General features: G+C 48.2%; 1 protein-coding gene across 1 annotated transcript in view; it reads right to left on the bottom strand.

Annotated features, from left to right (window-relative positions):
* Nucleotides 1–1393: 1393 nt before the first annotated feature.
* Ple (tyrosine hydroxylase ple) overlaps nt 1394–9374 on the bottom strand; it is a 51609-nt gene continuing 43628 nt past the window's right edge. The window contains exons 10-13 of the mRNA XM_077674296.1: nt 7792–7918; nt 7600–7695; nt 3886–4019; nt 1394–1669 (exon numbers count right to left, since the gene is read on the bottom strand). Of these exons, the coding sequence (XP_077530422.1) occupies nt 1507–1669; nt 3886–4019; nt 7600–7695; nt 7792–7918 (520 nt within the window). The 3' untranslated portion in view covers nt 1394–1506. The remainder of the gene's footprint in view (nt 1670–3885; nt 4020–7599; nt 7696–7791; nt 7919–9374) is intronic.

Below are 9374 nucleotides of genomic sequence, written 5' to 3'. Positions count from 1 at the left end.
GCATTCGTGTGCGAGCCCCGTTAAAGGGACTCGGCAACACTTCCGATTAACGCTTTCACTCTCTCGTTCGCGCCTGGAAGCACCAGCACGGAGCGGTACTGCGTGATTTGCTCGTCGGAGCAGGTAGGCCTTCTTTCTGTTCGTGCTTTGATTTTGGCGCTTTCATTTTAAAGTTGCTATGGGATGCGTTCATTTCTGCAATCGAAGGAAAGCCGGTCAATAGCCGCTACGTCGCCTTAGCGAGCTAATTCGAGCCGTCGAAGAACGCCAAGATCGGAAAAGAGAGAAAAATCTTTTGAGCGAGTTTCCAAGTTATCTGATGGGCATAGGGCAGTAATTTTTGGCTGAGGTACTATGCGACACCCTAATCTAAGTACTGAATGTGTTGGGTGACTACGTTCTGCAAGCATCTAAGATTTCAGAAAAAAAAAGTTTAAAAAAGTGTTCCAGGGTCCCTTTAAAGAGGCTACAAAGACAAAATGCAACTTCGTTCAATCTGACGGAGCCATCCTTGGTAGGTCATTCAGCTCCAGTCCAGCCCCCAAATACGCGTTTCTAATTAAAAAGATGCTTAAATTTCGCGCTACGGTGACGTAATAAGGGTAGGAGTGACGTATTATGGACGAGCACTAAAAAGGAGTTATGATTGGGTTAACTGCACGTTTTCATTCAAATCATACGACCAAACGGAATTAGATGTCCCACTGCGATCGCCCAGTCATGTGTCTTGGGGGTGGCTTAGACAGGGGTTCGCCAATCGCACAAACGAGATTATGTGACGTCATAAAGAAATCAACGGAAAGTGGCCGGTGAGTCGCCACTGCTTCACATGTTTTCCTCAGTACATCGATTATTTGCTTGAAGTTCGCGATAAAATTGGTACCATAGCCAAAGTTGTATTTAGCTTCATGGCCCCTTTAAAGGGGCCCTGCAACGCTTCTGATAAACGCTTTCACTCTTTCTTTCGCGCCTGCAAGCACCGCGAAAACTATCGCCAGTACGGAGCGACACCGCGTGATTTGCTCGCCGCAGCAGACACGCCTTCCGTTTCTGCTTCGCCTTTGTGGCTTTCCTTTAGAGTGGCTGTCGAATGAGTTCATTGCTGCAAATGAAGGAAAGCCGGTCAATGGTCGCTACACCGCTGTAATGACGTAATTGCAGCGGTTGAAGAACGCCAAGACCGGAAAAGAGAAAAATCTTTTGAGCATGTTTCGAAGTTACCTGATGGGCATAGATCAGTAATTTTGGGCTGAGGTACCTTGCGAACCCCTAATATATCTAAGTACTGGATGTGTTGGTCGACTGCGTTCTGCAATTATATTTAAACTGATTCTCCGACTGTTACATTATCTTCAATTTGAAAATGGACACAGAACAACGGTTATTGCACGCAGTAACATAGTATTTTCTTTATTGTGGACCAGTGGAATTGGCGTCGTCGCCATAGTAGACCCGTAGGGAACAGCCGCGGAGCGGCCGACGCTTGCCGAACTCGGGCGCTGCCGCTCAGTGCAACTTGCCGAGCGCGTTGGTGAGCGACTGTATGTCGGAGCGGAGCGAGTCGACGACAGCGAGCAGCTTCTTGGGCGAGTCGAGCACGAGCACGCACTGCCGGTGCGCGTCGTAGCTCACTTCGAAGGGCCGGAAGTTGCAGCGGGTCACGTACGCACTGCGACAGTTGGGACAACACGCGCAGACGTGCATGTCATGGAGCTGAAACTTATACAGTCGGTAAAAAAATTCACGCACCTCCACGAAGTGAATCATGACGAGTGGGAGAAGCACTGGGGATCGTTCTTACTGTAAATCACCCGTGGCATGGCCCACTCGCGCATGTAAATGAGTGACAACGTGTGTGTACAGTGTATATATACAATTCCAATCCAATCCGATCTTACACAATTCAATTTAATCCAATCCAATCCAATCCAATGCTCCTCGCGCATGCGCAACACTGTGTACCCGGACGCCAAGCCCCGGACAAAGCGAAGTACTAAGGGGCTTCGCCCCTAAAACACAGCTTTCGTACTTTTAGCCTTGTCCTGCCCCGCCCGAGAGGGATTTGAAGAAAACTACTTTGCATGGCGTTCTGAGATCAAAGCCCACCCCTTCTGCCTCCAACATGTTTGTAAAGAGTACGTTTCGAAAGCTTTGAGATGTAACTAGTTGAAGTTCGTATACGGTGTTATAGAAATACGTTTTGCCGAATGTACCTTTTTAACTTCTTCGTCCTGGCATCTGCCATTTTATCAGGTGCTAGCGGCCCTATCATTGGCGCAGTCGACAGGAAGATGTCACTGCGCATGCGCAGCACAGTCCAGGACATGTCCTGATCTTATTAAAGATTAACGAATGCAAAGGTGTATAATTCATACATCAGCCAAACTGCAAACGCACTGCGCGCTAGCGCACTGCCATACACTCTTAGAAGTCCCCGTAGGTAGACTTTACCACAGCGCCCCGGAATGGCCAATTGGAGTGACCAAGTGAGCAAATTTGACGAGTGACGAAGCCCAGCATAGGATTTGCCTTCAAAAAGTGCACGTGTGCAGAGTCAACACGCAAGGCGTGAATGGCGCTGTGCGTTGCGCACTGTCCCTGCAGGCCGATGCCCTTATTGATTCAAATGGAATGCTCGGCCACGTCATTCATCGAATTTGTTCTCTAGGCCACTTCGATTGGTTATTCTGGAGCATTGTGGTGAAGATGACCTACGGGGACTCTTTAGAGTGTACAGAGACACGTTCTGTGACAACAATTGAAGCGACTATCCTTGGTAAATTGTAGTTGGAGCCCAGCTGAGCTTCACCAGAGAGTCGACGGACATTTAGCGACTGAAGGCTTAAGATTTTCCGAGTTTTCTGCAAGGCCCCTTTTCAGCGCAAGCGCCTGCGCATCATGCTCAAAAACAGTACCAGCGTGTGTTAATTTAATTGACTAAGTGTATGGGAAAACCGGGTATGTTATACCCCTCGCATCCTCATCAGCAGATCTGTTGCGGAATGGCGGAAACACAAATCAGATTAAAGGCAGATGCCGTGACGGACATATGTGCAAAGTTTTCAAGGCCACTCCAGAACTTTCTGGGGCACAAAGGTTTCAAAGCAAGGGCTTAGCCTTCAAGTGTTACCAAATTATTCGGTGACAGCAAAAATGAAGCGTTTCTTCGCAGGATTTCTGGCGTAATTATTTTCACTCAAGAGGAAAGCGGAATTCTCCGTGGCTTATCACTTCTGGCTTGGCCTAGAAACTTTTGGCAAAGACTGTACGTGCTATTGCATTTACGGGTGACTGCAATGCGTCCTGTTCAGCAACATTCTGCCGCCACCTAGCTCAGCCTCGCGGGAGCGATAACTCTGCTATAGCTCTCTCTTCCCAGCAATGTCAGGACGACGCAGAAAAAAGAAAGAAAGAAAGGAAGGAAGGAAGGAAGACGGAAAGAAAGAAATAAAGGAAGATGGAAAAGAAGGAAGGAAAAAAAGAAAGAAGGGAAGAAAGAGAAAAAAAATAGAGATGGAAAGGAAGAGAGAACGAGAGAAATAGGTACAGAAAGAAAGAGAAAACAAGAGAAAGAAAGAAAGAAAGGAAGAGGGAAAGAAATTAAGAAAAAAGAAAGAAGGGAGGCAAGAGAAAACACTAGAGAGAAAGAAAGAAATAGAGGAAGATGGAAAGAAAGAAAGAAAGAAAGAAAGAAAGAAAGAAAGAAAGAAAGAAGGGAAGCCAAAGAGAAAGAAAGAAAGAGGAGAATGAGAGAACGAGAGAATGAAAGAAAGAGGGGCAAAACGAAAAAGAGGAAGAGGGAAGAAAGGAAGAAAAAGAAAGAATGGAAGAAAGAGACAACGAAAGAGAAATGAAAGAAAGAAAGAAAGGCAGCAGTGTACGCACCGCAGTTTCTCCCTGGCGTCGAGGAAGCTGTCGGCGAGGAAGTAGGTGTCCTGGTACTCGAGGTCCTGGTACTTCTGCACCGCCGTCCGCTCCGGCTCGAAAGGAAGCACGGCCGGCTTGCCCGACAGAGCGTGCTGCGAGAAGACGGCGCAGTGCGTGCGCTACAAGTCACCAATGTGTCTCTGTCAGTGGCGTAGCGAGAAATATATTTCGGGGGCGTTATACGCCACCTGGAAAATGAAAGAAAATAAAAACAAAGAGAAACTGCGCCGGACGCCCAAACATTGGCTTAGTCGTTTTTTCAGAATGCATAAATTTCGGGGGTGTTCTGACCCCGAAACACCCCCCCTGGCTACGCCGATGGTCTCTTTTATGCAGAGTATGGACAACTGTGGACAACGTAGTAATAGCGCGAATTGGTGCACACGGGGATCTTCAGATCTTGTTTCGTGGTCCCTTGAAAGTAGTCCGGTAAGCTGGCGTGAAATAATCATTATAGAAAGCTCGCCCAACGTCGGAATGTGTGAAACAGTCTTCTCGGCCCGCTCCACACGTTAGGGAGATACGAAGAGTGATGGCGATTCATCATCATCATCATCACCACCACCAGCCTATCTATGCCCACTGCTGGGCAAAGGCCTCTCCCATGGATCTCCAATTATCCCGGTCATGTGCTAGCTGCGACCAATTTATCTCCGCAAACTTCTTGATCTCATCTGCCCATCTAACTTTCTGCCGCTTGCCTTATAGGGATCCCCTCTGCTAAACTTAATGACCATCAGTTATCTTGCCTTCGCATTACATGCCCTGCCCACGTCCATTTATTCTTCTTAATTTCTACTATGTTCTCACGCGTGTTGGTTCCCTGACCCACTCCGCTCTCTTCTTGTCCCTTAATGTTACACCTATCGTCTTCCGTTCCACGGATAGCGATTAGGAGGACGAAATTAATGTGTTCCGTATCTATCTGTTTGTGGATTATCATTCGTAACACTTTTGGATTAAGAAATGGAGTGCGTGCTCTAACTCGAATGAGGCCTTTCGCATAAAATAGCGCTGTGCTGAAAAGTAACGGGGGCATCTGAACCTGCTCACGTGGTGTGAATGTGAAAGCATTAAAGCATTTGGAATTGGTTCATCGGCGTTGAACGGCTCCTGTGATAGGCTCCTGACAGCTCCTGGCGGCAGCTGCCATTATCATTGACCAACTTTCTCTTGAGTAGGTGTGTAAGAAGTTCGAAGACCATTCAGAAGCCCGCGCTGAGTTTCTAAGAATCTGTTATATGATAGCTTCATTGAACCAGCATGATATTGCCAGGCGAAGCCGTACTACCTTCGCATTCAAATTGCATGAGTTAACTCCATGACGCCCGCTTGTCACCGCGCGTCTGCCATTGCTTCGATTTCCGTTCCTGCCATGGTTCTTTTTTTCTTTTTAATTACAGACACGTGAAATTTTTTTGGCCTCGGGCAGTCGGTGTCTCCTGTCGTCGTCGTCGTATCTCGTCCCATGTGGTCACGGTGCTAAAACACCGGGATACTCGTTTTCCAACGCCTCGCGCTAGAACGCTTCGTGCTTCAAAGACATGAGGCTTTTACAGCAAAGCTGTATACCTCCATCCCCCCCCCCCCCCCAAACGGTTCATCTCCGTGGGCTAAAACGCCAAGGCGCAAAGAATCCACTTATACACTGCATGCTTCGCCCCTTGCCAGGTTTCACGTTAGCGGAGATGGCCCGGGATTTTTTTGGCTATCTGCTGCTCACAAAGCCGAGTTTTTCGCCTCGTTGGGCACAGCACGTTTTCGAATAGTAATACTTTCTATAAGGTCACGCCAGAAAAATGTCCGCAGGATATGCGTTTAGATTACGCCCGGCTGCAGGTTTTAGATGCAACCCGTACGCCGTTTGGCCAGCATGGTGTACTTATAGTTAGAAAACACGCCGCCAACATGTCAACACGACGCCAGGATCAAGCCCACGGAGACGTATGCATCACCTTAGGATGTGGCGCTGTATAGACTAAAAAAACGAATTACATTCATGAACTGTGCTTGAGTCGGCAGTCAGCTGACTCGGCGTTCCTCCTTCGGCTGTTATTTGGTCTGGTAATACAAATGATCGATCGATCGATCGATCGATATATTGATTGATCGATCGATCGATATATTGATTGATTGATTGATTGATTGATTGATTGATTGATTGATTGATTGATTGATTGATTGATTGATTGATTGATTGATTGATTGATTGATTGATTGATTGATTGATTGATTGATTGCGATGTCTAACGCGCCGACGCTACACAGGCGATGAGGCGCGCCGCAGTGGAGGGCTCCGGATTAATTTTGAACGCCTGGGGATCTTTAACGTGCGACGAAATCTAGAACACACGTACCCTTCGAATCTTACTACTAACAATTCGTACTGCAGGATCATACGAAATTCCTCGAAAATGAATTTGTCGATCTATCCATCGTTCATCCCTTCGGCAATATAAGCAACAAGACGTAATCCAGTATGTAATCCAGCAGCGTGTTCGCCGGAAAAATGTCGCTGCACAGTACGGTGAAGAAGGGAAAAACCGGTAAGCAAAACAAATCTTTGTGCTTGAAGGTCACGCCACATTCAGAGTTTCGCAAACCCAACACATCGCCGTAGCCAAAGGCGGGTTTGCGCGGACCGCTCTCGAGGGCAAACAATTTGGACTCCCGGCCTGGTCCACGTATTGTGATAAAGTGACAAACGCGGGCGAGGGTTTGCTTTTTCGCTTTTCTCAGACAGAGTGCTTTTTTTTTTCTTTTATCCGAACACTATTGATCTGTCGGAGCGCGCCCCTATTCCTTCGACGTGGCCCCCCATCGCCCGAGATAGTTCACTTCACCCCCCGCGATGCGGCGCGTGGCATCAAGTGGCACACGTACTTCAGAGACTACACGCCGTATTCAATTGTTCTGTATAACACAGCGTCACTCATAAATTTTTCGCGCCGTTTTAAAGGTAAAGTCGCCGTATTTTCTAACCGGCAATAGGCCTTTCGGCTACACTATAGTTGGAAAGACAAAGAAACAATATATAGTCTTTACTGTAGTACTGAGGGTTCAATATTCCTGCTCTTTTTATTGTTTTTTTTATTCGCCGAACATAAGGCTTCGAACCTTTTATTTTTTTTCCTTTTTTGGACAAAATTGGAGTCACTGAGAAGGCTTGAAGGAACTTTAGCTGTTGCAAACAGTTACCGCCATTTCTTTTAAGGGTGAAGCCCCTTAGGGGCCGGGGCTGTTGGCGTCTCCTGTCGTCCTCGTCATAATCGTAGTTGGTCTCATGTAGTCGCGGTACTAAAACACCGGGAAACTGGTTTACGCCCCGCGCTGGAGAGCTTCGTGCTTCAAAGACAAGAGACTTTTACAGCCAAGCTGTGTACCTGTACCCCCCAACGGTTTCATCTCCGTTGGCAAAAACGCCAAGGCTCCAAGAACACACTTATACACTGCATGCTTCGCACCTCACCAAGTTTCACGTTATTGGAGATGGCTCGGTGTATTACCCTTTCCACTCTAATTCTCCCGCCTCTTCCTAGAGTAATCTTATCCCTTATACCCCACTGCCCTTTTTTCTGTGGCCTGTAGGCCTGTAGGTTCCCGAATGCTCGATTATATCAGGCCAGCACCAACAGCTCTAATGTGCAGTTCAAACAGCAGCGGCACCGATACCTTTATTTCTCCAACAGACGAGAGCAGCCCGGCTCCGTACGCCCGTATCTCGCTGCCCTCCTTGCAAAGCCCGAACTCCACGGTGAACCAGTAGAGCTGCGTCAAGCACGAGAGGGCATGGGGAAGTCTTTCAGTGTGCGTACCCTATCCCGCATAGCGGTACTCTCAAGCTATACATCGCATGTAACGGACCGTGGCGAGCTTTTCGATGTCTTCGTCGGCGATGCCGAGCGAGGCCAGGCCGATGTCCTGCGAGAACTGGGCGAACAGCGGATCGGCGAACATGGGCACGTGACCCAGGAGCTCGTGGATGCAGTCCCTGCGAGGTGCAGATCGACACACGTTCCCGCCGCTTAATTACTGCCTTCGTTCAGCGTGAATGCGATGTACCGTAGGGCGTCTTCACCCCACTGCTCAAGAATAACCAATCGAGGTGGCTAACCAACAGGTTAAGAACGGCAGTAGCTCATGTACGGTATCACTACGCCTAAGCGACGGATTCGGGTCTCAACGGGCGCGCGCGTTTTGAAAGGAGATTGCTATGAATGCGTGATATCGTCTGCCTTCTCTCACGTAGTTTGTTTGTCGTCGCTGAAGTGGTTTATAATCATATTAAGTAAAAAAAAATCATCAGAACGGCTCGTGCCATGTTCGAAATATTCCCAGTAACGCACTACTTGCACCGCGCGGAGTAACTTCCGGCTGCGGTCATGAAGCACAGAGGCAACTTCCGTTGCCGTTCTTAAGTTGTACCCGAGTATAGTGTGCGAATTTGGCGAATGACTATAGGCCCTCCACTTAATTTGACTGAAAACTGGCATCTGCGCAGGGACACTGCGCATTGAAAAACTCCACGCACGCCTTGCGTGTCCTCCCTGCGCACATCCATTTTTTTTTTGACAAACCGTATGCTAGGCCACGGCATTTGCCTAATTTGCAATCTAAATTACTTCGATTGGTCATTCTGGAGCGGTGCGGTGAAGACGCTTTACGAACACTTCTTATAAAGTGTAGCGTATACAAACGAGGGCGGACCCTGAATTTTTCTCCACGGATGCATTTTTCTGAGCCTAGACGAGGCATTTTAGGGGCGAAGGGCCTTAGGGGCTGGGGCTGTTGGCGCCTCCTGCCGTCGCCGTCATCGTAATCGTCGTCTCATGTAGTCACGGTACCAAAACACCGGAAAAGTCGTTTACGCCTCGCGCTGGAACGTAAACCGTGCTGCTAAAAAAAAACACCGGGACACTCGTTTACGCCTCGCGCTGGAGTGCTTCGTAACACGTACTAGAAAAAACATCTAAACACTCGTTTATGCCTCGCGCTAGAGGGCGTAGTGCTTCAATAACAAGAGACTTTTACAGCAAAGCTGTATACGTGTACCCCGCAACGGTTTCACCTCCGTGGGCAAAAACGCCAAGGCGCCAGGAATACACACTTATACACTGCATGCTTCGCCCCTCCCCAGGTTTCACGTTAGTGGAGATGGCCCGGGATTTGTGTAAACTCGGTCAAGCTGACTCCTTAAATACCGTCCTTGAAATAAACCTTTCGCAGAACGCTGTGGTAAATATTTGTGTAATCAGTTTCTGAAAGGAGCTGCCGTTATTGTAGAGCAGTGGTTATCAAACGGGGGCCCGCGGAACCCAGGGCGTCCACGAGGGCATTTCCAGGGTCCGAGAAGCCCTCTCCGTAGCGTTTCCACCCCCACCCCCCCCTACACAAACCCCGATCATTTCTCTCTCTCGCTCTCTTTTTTTTTTTTTTTTTTTGTAAAC

Source organism: Haemaphysalis longicornis, unplaced genomic scaffold, assembly GCF_048455015.1.
Source record: "Haemaphysalis longicornis isolate Haplotype H1 unplaced genomic scaffold, Haemaphysalis longicornis Haplotype H1 scaffold_6, whole genome shotgun sequence".
NCBI classification, from domain to species: domain Eukaryota; kingdom Metazoa; phylum Arthropoda; class Arachnida; order Ixodida; family Ixodidae; genus Haemaphysalis; species Haemaphysalis longicornis.
This window is presented reverse-complemented; position numbering and strand designations above follow the sequence as displayed.